Source organism: Cibotium barometz, chromosome 5 (assembly GCF_041138505.1).
Source record: "Cibotium barometz isolate CiBa-2024 chromosome 5, ASM4113850v1, whole genome shotgun sequence".
Lineage (NCBI taxonomy): Eukaryota > Viridiplantae > Streptophyta > Polypodiopsida > Cyatheales > Cibotiaceae > Cibotium > Cibotium barometz.
This window is the reverse complement of record NC_141050.1, coordinates 57,199,036-57,213,382: the sequence shown is the minus strand read 5'-3', so window position 1 is coordinate 57,213,382 and position 14,347 is coordinate 57,199,036. Positions and strand designations below refer to the sequence as shown.

Below are 14,347 nucleotides of genomic sequence, written 5' to 3'. Positions count from 1 at the left end.
TACAAGTAAGTATTCTACTATATTTCCTTTTATTTAGTCTATCTTTTTGTATTTGTAAACTTTTAAGTTTTTGTGCATTTTAGGAGTTAATCTCACCATTAATCTCTATTTAAAAAAATATCAAGTTGTATTGTGTATATCATTAGATCGGTAGGGAAAGCTAAAGCATTTCATCAAATCAAAAATCCAAAAACATGAAACATTAAGGAGAAATTAGATAGTAAAATTTGGATTTTTGACTAAAACATAGAAAACAGCTCTTTGGTTTACCTACGTTATGCTCGAATGGGCTTGCATATACATGTTCATTGTTGGATGAGGTTGCACACTCACACACACACACACACACGCACACACACACACACACACACACACACACAGTCACACACGAGCTCAGAGAGCAAGAGAGACAAAGCTAAAGCATTTCATCAAATCAAAAATCCAAAAACATGAAACATTAAGGAGAAATTAGATAGTAAAATTTGGATTTTTGACTAAAACATAGAAAATAGCTCTTTGGTTTACCTACGTTATGCTCGAATGGGCTTGCATATACATGTTCATTGTTGGATGAGGTTGCACACTCACACACACACACACGCACGCGCACACACACACACACACACACAGAGTCACACACGAGCTCAGAGAGCGAGAGAGACAAAGCTACGATAGCTGGAAGTACTCAAAAATCACATGATTGTGTGGAGTACAAAGTTCTAATAGCCCTAGCCCTAGGGCTGATGTGGCTAACACACAAGAGTGTGTTTGCACGAGAAAAAAACCTTGCCAACATAGGGTAAAAAGTGTCCATGTGTATGGCTATTCACACGAAGGACTTCTAAGGCTAACAAACCCCCCTAAAGTGAATGGTGTGAACGTGTACAAGTGTAGCAGACTACCCTGGTAGAGGTAATAAGTTCAAAGCCTTGCAAAAAGCCTCAAATGTTTCCCTAGAAAGGAACTTGATAAACCCATCTGCCACATTAGCCTATGTAGAAACATAAGTCAAGGTAATCTCTCCTGCATGGAGCCTTTCCCTGAAATAATGATAATGCATATCAATGTGCTTTGTCTGCACATGAAATACCAGATTCCACACGACTACTAATGTGCACTGACTATCAATGAAAATGGTGGTAGAAGATGGTTGTCTAGCACCAAGATCTGCTAATAGACGGTGGAGCCATACACACTCCATAATAGCTGTGAATGCTACCCTGTACTCAACTTCACAACTTGAAGTGGCCATTGTTGGTTCTTGCTGAGCCATGAAATACATGAACTGCCAAGAAGGAAACAGTTACCCCACTGGTTGACACCCTGGTGTCATAACATCCTACCCAATCAATTTCAATGTAGGCGGACAAGCATAAAGAAGACGCATTGTTAAAACAATGCAAATTCCTAAGTGCCTTGAAGATAACAAAAGACACGTTTCACTGCTTACCAATGCCGAGTGCTAGGGCAATGCATAAATCTACTTAACTATGACACTGCATATTGAATATGAAGACAGGTAGTGCATAAATGATAAGGCATCCGATAGTTTAAGGGGCAACATTAAAAGCTTCTTTGAGATAGCAGGATGCCTGCCTTAATTTGTATAAACTAGATACCCAAAAAGTAATGTAAAAAGCTCCATGTCTGTAACATTAAATACATGCTATACGTCACAAGCAAATCAATGTCTATTGAATATGTTAATTGTCAACAGAGCAGCACAATAGAAGAAGGTTGAACAAGGGCTGTATCAGCTAAAAGAGATGTAAGTCCAGAGGCAATGTGTGGCCCACTATACTGACAGCAACAGGTAATCACAAATTGTTGCAATATCTTCAATTAATGCATCACCCATGGCATCTTGATCCAAGCATGGTTGATCTAGAGCAATATGGGAAATTTGGGGTGCTGAATTTGCGAAAGCAGTGGAAGACTTATTTGGAGCCAAGGAGGCTCAACGGATTCAACACCCGGATTCAACACCGATACCAAATAATGGTATGAAGATGTAAGCAATTTCCAATCACAAGACATAGGCTATCAAGGATTACTGAATGTCAATACATCAATAAAGGAACCTTAGTTAATGGTCAAGCCGACAAGATGGAATCAGCAAATGAAAATGGGCTGATATAACAAACTGTCAAGTGGGGGTAGCAAGGCATACAACCAGCCACACCACCATGAGAGTATAAGGCAACCTCTCAGTATGGCAAAATAAAAGAGATGTGTAATCCCACACAAATTAATGTAAAGAAACGCTGAATTATGCATAGTGACAAGGCAACCAAGCTGAAGACAATGTAATAGTTTGACTCCATTAGCATCCATGTAAATGAGCTGCAAAGAGGAGGTGGGAAAGAAAGTAATACATCTCAACAAAAGTAAACATCACTGCATAGAGGTATGTCTCTAAGACATAGCACAACTGAGAGGTCAAATGCATAAGTGACCATAGACATCACTAACAGCAATACACAACATGTGTCCGCCCTCAAATGCAACAATCATAAAGACAACTCGGGTGAAAAGTGCTATAAAGCATAATCAGCTGAGGATGGATCATTACTAGGATCAATGTCAAGCATAGTACTAACTGCTATTAATCCTGATTTAGAGTATCAATCAGCATCTGATAATGTCAGACAAGAAGCAAGAAAATCACTGCATGTGACTATTAAAGCATAGCCATCATGTGCAAAATCGGCTTCCTTTGCATTATCAATTGTGGTGGCAGCAAGAGCTTGCTGCTTCTTCTTCTTCTGCTGCTCATCACTATTTCCACTTTAGGCATTCCTCAAGGACATTATTAGGTTTCCAACAATAGCTGCATCTCTTCTTCTCATATTTGTTATCTTTGGGCTCATAAGAATCTGAATGGGCAAGTGCTTTACCCTTAGGTTTAGCACGAGAAGGAGCCCCAGATTTTCCTTTGCCATAATGGGAGGTAGCAAAAGCCTAATCGAAAGAAGCATGTTGTTCCGATTGGAACGAGACTACTCTTCTTGTATAACAAGAGAGCTACCAACTCATCAAATGTGTACAAATCTATATTCCACTTCATCAGAAGGCGGAGTGGTAGCAAATCCCTAATAGGATTCAGGCAAGCCATTGAAAACTACAGAGACAAGCAAATTGTCAGGTATGACCTCATCAATATTGATCAACTGCTCTCTTAAAATCCTTAACACGGGTCATAAATGCATCCATAGATTCACCCTCAGTCAGATCCTCCAAGTCAAGCTTTTTTTGTATATAGGAAACTCGAACTTCATTATAGATTTGATACAGAGGCAAGTATATCCCATGCACCTTTAGAGGAAGTAAATGAATGAATATGAGGTATGACGCCATTTGCAGGAGAGAGCAATCAAGGCATGTTCCTGCACATCTTTAGTTGTTCATCTCAGTTGTTCAGCTATAAAAGGAATAGGTTCAAGTTGTACACTTCCACTAGAACCAGACTCACTAGTTCTAATAGTGGATCCACCTGACATACTAACAACAACAGATGTAGGTCTAGTAGGCCGTAAGTGAGCACCAGATACATACACCCACAATTTCTTTGCCACACCAGTACATGCCTCATCATATATGCCCGCATGGGATAGTTGGTGCCATCCAACTTATCATCAATGGGTGGACAACATGCCAAACAAATTACTAGTGTTTTTGGACATTTTACAGCACAAAGGAATGTGAAAATTGAAGATATCTAACACAAGCAATAGCTGTAAGTGACTCACAGTACCTCAATGTCTGCTCAATGCGTATGCAAACTCACCAAATACGAACTTTGCAGGTCGGAAGCTATAGGCAAAATCGATGGACACAGAATATGCATGTGGGAATTTGCCGACATGGAATCATTAGGTCAAAACTTGATGTGGCATTACAGGTCAACAAGTTAAAAGTTGACGTGGCATCAATAAGTCAGCAGGTTGGAAGCTCACGTGGCATCAGCAGGTCAACAGGTCGAAAGCTGGTCAGTAGGTCAAAAGTTAACATGGCATCAACAAGTCAAATGTTGACATGGAATCATCATGTCGAAAGCTAAAGGCGGAGTCATCAGGTTAGAATCAATTGATAGATGAACGGATGTGAAACCAGCTAAAGGATAGGCGTTGAACTAGCTATGGATGAATGCTGAACCAATTGTTGATGGATGGGTGTGGAATTAACTGTTAACGAGAGAGAAATCTAAATCTGACTTAATCAGCTGGACGGAAGCTAAAACCAAATGCCGAATCCCGAAGGCCATATGCGAAATGCCGAATACTGAATGGGTAAACTCGGCTAAGAAAGTAAACTCGGCCAAGGAAGTCACTTGCGTGTCTTTGGTTGCTTGGCCTATGCTTTAGTGTCTGTGCAACAGCGTAGAAAATTGGATGATAAGGCTGTCAAACGCATTTTTGTTGGTTACAGTGCTGAGAGCAAGGGTTACAGATTGTATTATCCACAGTCAGAGCGTATCTTGATTAGTCGAGATGTTGTTTTTGTGGAAGATGCTGTGCAGCCTTTGTTATCATGTACCAAAGAGACAGGTGTGAGCTCACGGGATGTATTTGATACGCTGTTGCCTCTATTTACAAGTGGGAATTCAAATGTAAGTCCTAATGAGGCAAATATTTAGCCTATGCAAATTTCAAACGACATCATAGATCAGCCTATTTTTGATGCAAATTTACAGGATGTAATTCATGAGGATAGGGCTGAAAATGAGAAGGCTAGAGGTATGCCTAAATGGCTAGTGCAAACCTTGCGTGATACTAAAATAGATGCACCTATGTCTAGTCATACTCGTTCAGGTTTTCAGCATGCCTCTTATGCATCAGATTGTTATGCTTTGGATGTGTCTAGTATGTGTGAAGAGGAAGAACCTCTTTCATTTGATGAGGCACAAAAATCAGGAAATTGATTGGCTGCAATGCAAAGTGAATATGATGCTATAATGAAGAATGGTACATGGTCTTTGTGTGATTTGCCTATTGGTAAGAAGGCCATTGGATTTAAGTGGATTTTTAAGTTGAAACGAAAGCTAGATGGCAGTGTTGATCACTATAAGGCTAGACTTGTTGCAAAGGGTTATGCTCAAGAAAAGGACATTGATTTTGATGAGACCTTTGCTCCCACTTGTCGTATGACTACTATTCGTAGTATTTGTGCATTGGCAGCTCATAATGGTTGGAATGTACATCAGTTGGACATAAAGACTGCGTTCTTGAATGGAGATTTGCATGAGGAGGTGTATGTATCGCAACCTCGTGGTTTTGTTCAAAGAGGGCAAGAAAACAAAGTGTGCATGTTGAAAAAGGCTTTGTATGGTTTAAAGCAAGCTCCACGAGCTTGGTATGAAAAGATACATGCATATTTGACTGCACATGGTTTTCAGAATAGTCCAATAGAAAGCACTTTGTATGTTAAATGTGTGGATGATGTACATCTAATCATTGCTCTCTATGTCGATGACATGCTGCTCACAGGACCAAATGAAAGTCATATTGCTGATTTTAAGGCTGATTTGAATGCCTCTTTTGAGATGTCAGATTTGGGACATTTTCATCATTATTTGGGGATATAATTTAACCAGTGTGATGGAGGTATTGCTTTGTGTCAGACAAAGTATATTGAGACATTGTTGCGGAGATTTGGCCTTGAAGACTGCAAGCCTATTGCTACTCCAATGGAGACAGGTTTGAAGTTGAGTCTTCATGATGCTGGAGATCACTTTGATGTCACACTCTATCAGACAGCTATTGGTTGCCTCATTTATGTATGCATTACGAGGCCGGACATTCAGTTTGCAGTCTCACAGGTGAGCAGGTTTATGCATAGCCCAGGGTCTCAGCATTGGAAGACAGTTAAACGCATCTTTCGCTACTTGAGTGGCACCAACATCTTGGGTTGTTTTATCCCAAGGGGGGATCGTTGCCGCCAGATTTACATGCTTTTTCGGACTCAGATTGGGCTGGTTGCTATGACACAAGAGTGTCCACAAGTGGTTTTTGTTTCATGCTCGGTAGCTCATGCATATCTTGGTTGAGCAAGAAGCAACTTATTGTGGCCACTTCTAGTTGTAAAGCTGAGTACAGGGCAGCTTTCACAGCTACGGTTGAGTGTGTGTGGCTCAGACTACTTATGGGGCTGACTTGGGTGTTGGCTGCCACCTCTATCTACACTGACAGGCAGAGCACATTGGCAGTTGCGAAAAACCCAGTTTTTCATGCTCGCACAAAGCACATTGAGGTGCATTATCACTATGTCAGGGAGAGACTCTCAGCAAGAGAGATCAGCTTGGCCTATGTGCCAACACAGGACAACCTCGCCGATCTTTTCACAAAGGCACTTCCTCATGAGAAGTTCGAAGCTTTCCGCAAAGCTTTGGGCTTGCTCCCCTTTGTGGACTGATCTATTTCGGGCATGGCACTTCCCTATACATGAGTGCCAGCTCTAGTTCACACCATCACTGCCAGGGGGGATTTGTTGCCATATATATAGGCAGTGATGTGTGTGAACACACTTAGGACTGCCGGGGCACTTTTTCCCTCTTTAGGAGGTTTTTTCCCCGGCTTGTATATACGCCCATCATTCTAGGGCTAACTTATCTTTTGTACATTGACACAATCTAATACATTGTGTGTTGTGTGCATTCTTGCTTCTTCTTCTCCAAGCTTGGTGTGCTTTCTTGCAACCCTAATTCCAACATTCAGCATGGTAGGTGAAAACCTAGTCCAATGGCATGGCCCATCACCTAGATTGCTAATGATTAGAATACCACTAATTAAGGCACTCCATTAGTCTCCAAAAAAAAAACATGTACAAGAGATGCACACATGCGTTTCATCTATGCATACACGTTCTCATCTGCGTATGCATGTTCTCATATATGCATGCACGTTTCATCTACGCATGCATGTTCTCATATATGTATGCATGTTCTCATATATGCATACACGTTTCATCTACGCATGCATGTTCTCATCTACACATGCACGTTCTAATCTATGCATGCATGCATGTTCTCATCTACGCAAGCACGTTTCCACGCCTCTTTTGCATGACCCCATATATATCATTCCGTAGGGCCAAGGAAGTACCGAGAAGTACGAGGTGCACAGTTCTCACCGCAATTGAAAGATTCTCCCAAGCCATCTTAAACTCTCAAGGCCGCCTCTCGAACTTTCAAGCCACCTTTTCCTCTATGATCCAAAACCTTGCTGGGCACATTCACTTCATGGTGTGACAAAAGGAGCAAGTGGATGTGGCCTCTAGCAAGCACTCCTCCTGGTTCATGACAACATTACCCAGCTGGAAATTCAAAAGAACACTGCATCGCACTCAATGATAGGCACTCCTCTTGGCACACGCCAACATTGCCCGGTTGGAAACTCTTAAGAACACCACCATCGCACTCAATGATATGCACTCCTCCTAGCACATGCCAACATTGCACGGCTGGAAACTCATAAGAACACCACCATCGCACTCAATGATAGGTTGCAAGTGTAGGCCCTTGAAGCCGAATCCAGGATCAGTCATTTGCAAGAGCTAGAGGTACTATACATAGAAGTCGAGGGAGCCATGATCGCTAGAGTGCAAACATAGGAGGAACTCACCCAGGCTACCGCTGCACTCCTAAAGACTCTCCAGAAGACCAAGACCACGGCACACCAAAGGCAACAGCTCGTGGACTAGGTCCACCACCAGATGTTCGGGCAGATGTCATTGTAATACAAAGATTTCTGGAGGGCCATCAAAGCAAAGGACCAAACCATTGCTCAACTAGAACAACACATTACAGAGATGAAATCTAGGCCCCCACAAGAGCAAGGGTCGCCTCTGAAATAGAGAGGAAGGTCGAGAGCCTGCTGGATGTGGCTACTACTAATCCAGCTTAACCTCCTCCAACACAACATCTTTATCTCAACGAGGAGATTCCCACCTCCACCTTTTGCACAATCTTCTCCAAAGTCCTATACGCTTCCCACACCACCCTCAACCATCATGCTCAGCATCATGGATGAGCAATTGATGTGGCGACAACCCTACCTTCTCTAGGCCAAGTATTGATGAGCAATTGATGTGGCGACAACCCTACCTTCTCTAGGCCAAGTATTGGAAGGAGTACTGCTATGCTCCTATAGGTACCTCAGGATCAACCCTATTTATTTTCCAATCAAACGCAGATGGGCATGGGACCTATTTGACCAAGAGCTAGACAAAAACCCAAAGTTGCAGTTCAATTTCCCATGGATACCTCCACCTCAACCACCCCTCCTTCTGTATGAAGAGTGGATACTTCGCACAATGTACAAGTTCATCCAAGATTATGATGCAATGCTTGACCATGACATGGTCATTACCATTCACTTTTTTTTGGCTCATTATGCTTTTAATGGAGTTTCCAAAATGGCATACATTTGACAACGGTTAACAAGGCATGGCCTTTGACATCAACAAGGGTCCAACTCTTTGCCATATCCTTAGCTATTATAAGCGAGTAATGGATGTAGGACTAGCGCATGCTCACATTAGAAGATATGTTCGAAACTCACCTCAGCTAAAAGTAATGATGCCACACATTGAATACATTCACTTCAACTAAAAGTTGGATTAATTTTTGAAAATCCTTAATAAGGGCTCTGTCCTCATGATGGACTGCCCACTTTCCTTCTTTACGATCTGCTTAAACTTTGGCTAATTATGCAAGCTTCTGCTCTGCTTGAGTTGTTGCATTAGGGTCAATTCTCCATATCGTGGTGTCATTGAGTGCTTTTAACTATTTGAGAATCTAAATCTTCTCCTGTATGGTACGGTAAGTGAGTATTGCATGATGGCCTTACTGTGAAACTTTAGCGATTCCACTTCATCATTGGAAATCTTTAATAAGTGCTCTGTCCTCATGGTAGACAACCCACTTTCCTTCTTTATGAGTTGATCAAACTTTGGCTAATTCTGTAGGCTTCTATTCTGCTTGAGTTACATTGGGATTAGTTCTTGTGCGATCCATATCTTGGTGTTATTGAGTGCTTTTAACTATTTGAGAATTCCTCTATTGCATGGTAAGTGAGTATTTTGTTGTGAAAATTTGGTGTGATTCCACTTTTATCATTGGCAGAACTTTGGTAATTCATATATATATATATAGAGAGAGAGAGAGTGTGTCTATATATATAGAGAGAGAGAACCCATCACACCCAAGCCAATGCAAGAACAAGGGGGGAGAGAGTATGGATCCACCGTCTTTTGCAAGCGAAGTAAGGGTTTCAGCAGAGACGCTTCTCTGGCTATAGGCCATTATTTTCTTCCTCCGTTTCGCTGAAGACGAAGCCAGACTTCCATAGCGTTTTGGACCTACTTCGCTGCAGTACACTTACCTTCGTGGCCATGGCCACACTGTGCCCTTGGTGACCTCTGCCCCTGTGTGCAAGCCATCTTCTGTAATCCCCACATGGCGACTCAGAACTTTTTCGCTTTGCTCGGGGACGACGAGAACGATGACCCTACCGACCTAATTGCCCGGGTTGGAGCTGCGGCCCCTGTCCTTGCTGCTGTTAAGGATTCAAAGAAGCAGCAGCAGCAGGCGCCGCCCGCCAAGCTTCCCACCAAACCTCCCCCGCCCGCCCAAGCTGGTAAGCCGAAAACTTTGACATCTCGATCTGCGTCGGATTCTGATCTGCAAACGTTATGTGAGGTTTTGATCATGATTCTTCCGTTAGGGTTTTCCTTTTTTTTCAGGTCTTGCTGAAAGTGTTACACAGGGGTTTCTGCAGACCGCTCTGATTAGGGTTTTGATTAGTCTGCCGGAAGCCCTTGGAAAGTCTTTTATTGTTAGCTGAAAGTTGCCCCTGGTCTTTTAGCTATGTTGGTATTCCTGTGTACTGTCGGTGATTAAATGTGTGCTGCTTTCCAGTCATTGTGAGAGTGCATTTGCAGGAGTCAATTTTTTCTTTTACTCAGCTTTCGCTTATCGTTAAAGCCTACTCTTTTGTTGATTTGCTATGGTGGATGTTATGTCCTTGCCCACCTGCGGCTTCTGGATCCTGATGTAGTGAGGGAAGCGCATGCTGATGGTGGGAGAGGCCGTGGAGGCCGTGGTCGAGGTAGGGGAAACTATGGAAATCGTGACAGGGGTGTTGAAGGGGGCTACAACCAGCCAGGTCGGGAGGGAGGGCTTCCAGGGGATCGTGGGGGCTATAATGATCGGAATTATAGAAACGGTGGTGACTACAGAGGAGGCAGAGGAGGCTACATGGGTGGTGGTCCCGCCATGAACGGAGATGTCTCTGCTCCAAGAGATGATGGGGAGGGCAGGTATGATGGCGGTCGTGGGCGTGGACGTGGGAGAGGGCGTGGTTACCTTGCAGATGGGGAAGAGCATCCTGGATGGCGTTTTTATGATCGCAAAAGTGGCTCGGGACGCGGGTATGTATTTGAACCTATTGTTTTGTTGTGGTTTCTGCGTTCAGATCGTGCACTGTTTGAGGTTGAGACTCTGTGGCCTTTTGCAATGCCTAGGAATGAGGTCAAGCGTGATGGTGCTGGTCGAGGGAACTGGGGTGTTGTGCTGGACCAGAGTGCCGTGCCGTATGTGACATAATGCCAACTGTTTTCTCTTTGGTAGATTAAGCTGGAACTGATGGTGCTGAATGTGAATGGCTTTAATGGCTTGCATCTTGTATGATATTGGGACATGCAATGTCAAATGGCAGAGAGGTTGTGGAAGCAAGTGCGGCTGAGGAGGAAAAGCCTGCCGTCTCTGATTTTACTGAGAAGAAGCCTGAAGAGGAGGCACAAGCAATTTCTGAAGACAAGAAAGAGGCTGAGGAAGAGGATAAGGCTAGCAAACACAATCCATACTTGCTAGTAAATGTAATTGTCTGTCTGTCTTTATCTTGGAATCAGTAGTTTGACCTCTGGTTTCCTTTGTACAGGAGATGACCCTTGAGGAATATGAGAAAGTTCTGGTAGAGAGAAGAAAAGTGTTGCAAGGTTTGAAAGCTGAAGAGAGGAAGGTTGTAGTGGACAAGGACTTCAAGTCCATGCAATTGGTGGAGAAAAAGACGGATGAGGAGGTGTTTTTGAAACTGGTTTGTTACCCTCATGTTGCATGGATTGAAATTCTTAAAACACCTCGTCATCAGTTTTGGTCATTGCTTTTTTTTTTCTTTTTTTTTTTTTTTGGGTCGGGGGTTTTGTAGGGGTCTGATAAAGGCAAGAAAAAAGAGCTTCTGGATAAAGAGGAGAAAGCTAGAAAGGTATTGTGTGGTACTCCCTGCTTCTCAATTTGTTTAATGTCTTTTAGCACCTATCTGTGCTGTGAATTATGAGCAGAATGCTAATTAGCGAGCCTTATTCTGGCTTTTGAAGTCTGTGAGCATCAATGAATTCCTGAAACCTGCTGAAGGAGAGGGGGCTTATGGCCAATCTGGTAGACGGGGGCATGGTGCACGAGGTCGTGGTGATCGTGGAGGTTTCAGGGTCGGCTTTGGAGGTGGGTATAACAACTCCCGGGAAGCACTTTCGGCTCCCCGCATTGAGGATCCTGGTCAATTCCCCACACTGGGTGGGAAGTAGGGTTCCTTGCAATGGTGGAGACAAACCTTCTAATTGTTGTTTTAAGAATGAGTAGTCCTTGTCAGTCTCAATTGTAAGGGATGCTGTCACGGACGCCGTCACGTGGTTTTTGGTAGCTAGCTAACAGAGTTGAAACTGCTTTATAGTTTGTATTAACTTGCATTATTGTTCTCATACATGGTTTGTATCAGATAGACAGTGAGATTGGTGTTGGGATTCTTTTCTGATAAAAGAGGCTACAATCTTGCTGCAGTTTGATAAATGAGTTTAGAAATTCATTTCTTGGTTCTATATCTCTATGTGAATTTTACTTTTCTTGTATGAGTCATGGCCACCGTACTGAAGGGTGGCTACAGGAAGAGAGCAGTTTCATCATATGCAGTTTGTCTCTTTTTGCTGTTTAGAATACAGAAGGATCATTTTGGCTTTGCAAATGTTTCCAGTGTTGTGGGGGAGTCTCTGGTGTAGCCATCGTTTCTTTTTGTGGTAGTCTTTGCAACCTTTAAGTAGAGATTTGGTAGACAGTCCAGTATGTGCCCTTCGTGCCTCCATGGTGTCTAGTACTGTAGCATCATGTTGAAATGTTTCCAGTCTCAGAATCATGTCTTAAGAATTTGAGAGGAAGAGATGAATTTTCCTGGAGAGACCTTCATCTAGGCTGCCTTTTCACTCTGTCAAAGAAATAGGATCACAAAGCTGGCCAGGGATATCAATTTTAGAGGGCCTAGATGGTGAATTATGTGAGGTCCCAATTCTGAGGACCGGATCTTACCTTGAGGTTGAGCACAGTTGATTGGCTAGGGCTTCAGCTTCTAGAAAGTGGGTGTGGGAAGCAAACCCATGAGTGGAATTGGTAGGGGTTGGTCACCTCTCAACTATTGGAACTGCCCATTGGTTCAGTTCGAGCAGCAGAGGAATAAAATAATGCATCTAAAATCAACATGTGAGACTATCAATCTGGCATGTCCCATAGCACATCAAAATGCTTTGATAAAGGACTTAGCTCACATCTGTGATACTTGTAAACTGGTCATGACTCCTAATCCTAAAAATAAGAGCCGTTGAGACTGACTGTCATGTGCTTTCTTTACACAAGTCTTCCTTGTTTTTGTTTTCTAGGATTTTTAACTCTATTTTGGTTTGCTCTCGTCCCTTTATGTAAACTTATGTACACCCAGCACTGGCCTTCTCATGTACCGTACCACCAACAGTCGGAGAGGCAGTGATGATATGGTCAGGTTTCTCCCCTTCCTGCAGATAAAAGTAAAGAGGCTCTAATTATTGATCAAAGTGCCTGCTCTTTATTCAACTCAAGAATAAATAGCGATGGAACAAGAGTGCTCCCCTCTATAATATGTCCTCCCCGAATGAATCAGACGAACCACACTTGGAACAACTGACCAAAGACATTTGCCCTTCTTTCTTGATCTCTAAAAGATGTAAGTTATCTACGCTAGAATATCACGACTTACCTCTATACATGTGAGAAGGAACTCAACAGAAGTTTGCCGTACTTTGTCGAGTCGGCATTAATTGGCTACCAAAGTACATCTAGTATTTAAAGTCATGGAGTTTCCTGAGACACCTGCAGCTACTTGCAAAGAATCTATCCAATCAAAGTTACACATGAACTTGTAGGAGGATTCTCTTCCTCTAAGAAGGATATTCTATTACAACTTTAGACTCATGAGGCCAAAGGAAGTTTTAGAAGCAGAATAGCTGAAGCCTTTATATTATCATAGTAGATACAAAACATGCCACTTTCAATCCAGTGGAGAGGTAGCTACCAAAATAAACACAAAGTAATATAAATGATCCTCTTAAGGACACCTTTGCATCTCAACCACAATTGCATGCTTGGGTCCCAATACAAAGACCAACATCTTTGCAAGTAAACATGTGAGTTTCTTACGCCTATTAATGAAGTCCCTTAAAATCTACATTGATTATGTGCAAGTTAGGGTGGTTTTGGTCCTTGTAAGCGTGAATGATTCGTCCACAATCTTGAGGATTTGTTAGCTCAAAATGGAGTTGATTGGCTTTGAGAGAGTTAAATAGGGAAGAGGACTCAAGATTAGTTGAATTAAAATGGAACATATTTAGGGTAGTGTGAACATTAAGTAATTAGCGCCCTTACGGGTTCTAATTAATTAACGTGGCTCTAAGGTTTTAACCTTAGGGTTGTCTGCAAGAGCAGAGCAAACGCAACGAAAAACAAAAGGGATTTTTGTTGTCTCCTTACGGTTGGAGAGCAGGGCGTAGGATTTAAAAAAAAGACATGATGCTCTCTCTCTCTCTCTCTCTCTCTCTCTCTCTCTCTCTCTCTCTCTTTGTGCCCTGAGTGTAAATCGTGAGACGAAGCCCTTTTTATACGCTTCATTGAGGCGGTTATGGGAAGTTTTTGGAGCACGTTTTTTTTCCCTATTCGCTAAGGTTTTCGGCACCCTTTCCTCCTAAGGTTTCCGATTCGCTCGATCCTTCACCAACTAATTAATTGCCAAACAAATTTGGGGCCCATATTTACACCCAATTACTCTTTCCTTCCCCAGATTACTTGGTTTTTGAAAATTGATGTAGAGTGGGCACTAAAATTACATGCCAGATTCAAATCCAACAGGTGTGGGCGCTATGGTAGGGCTTTAGGTAGATTTCGGGGTGCCTCAATATGTGGCACCCCGTTGCTTGGTAGCCGGTCATCCTACTTTGGGACTTTTCTAAGTCCCAGTGCCATGTCCAAACACTGGTCCGTGCAAAATGGTGCGAACAT

At 42.7% G+C, this 14,347-nt stretch overlaps 1 protein-coding gene across 1 annotated transcript; it reads left to right on the top strand.

Moving 5' to 3' along the window:
- Window positions 1-9,160: 9,160 nt before the first annotated feature.
- On the top strand, window positions 9,161-11,871 carry LOC147638680 (RGG repeats nuclear RNA binding protein A-like). The gene is made up of 7 exons (XM_086798637.1): window positions 9,161-9,635; window positions 10,056-10,428; window positions 10,522-10,590; window positions 10,716-10,842; window positions 10,938-11,093; window positions 11,205-11,261; window positions 11,374-11,871. Exons 1-7 carry the CDS (start codon window positions 9,455-9,457, stop codon window positions 11,578-11,580), a joined length of 1,170 nt encoding a protein of 389 aa, XP_086654763.1. The 5' UTR covers window positions 9,161-9,454; the 3' UTR covers window positions 11,581-11,871.
- The last annotated feature ends 2,476 nt before the right edge of the window (window positions 11,872-14,347 follow it).

What these genes read in the sequence shown, in the direction of transcription:
- LOC147638680 (XM_086798637.1), top strand. Translation starts at nt 9,455, where the DNA reads ATGGCGACTCAGAACTTTTTCGCTTTGCTCGGGGACGACGAGAACGAT. An exon ending in AGGCTGAGGAAGAGGATAAG is followed by an intron (nt 10,843 to 10,937) that starts GCTAGCAAACAC and finishes TCCTTTGTACAG; the next exon opens with GAGATGACCCTTGAGGAATA. An exon ending in AGGAGGTGTTTTTGAAACTG is followed by an intron (nt 11,094 to 11,204) that starts GTTTGTTACCCT and finishes GGGGTTTTGTAG; the next exon opens with GGGTCTGATAAAGGCAAGAA.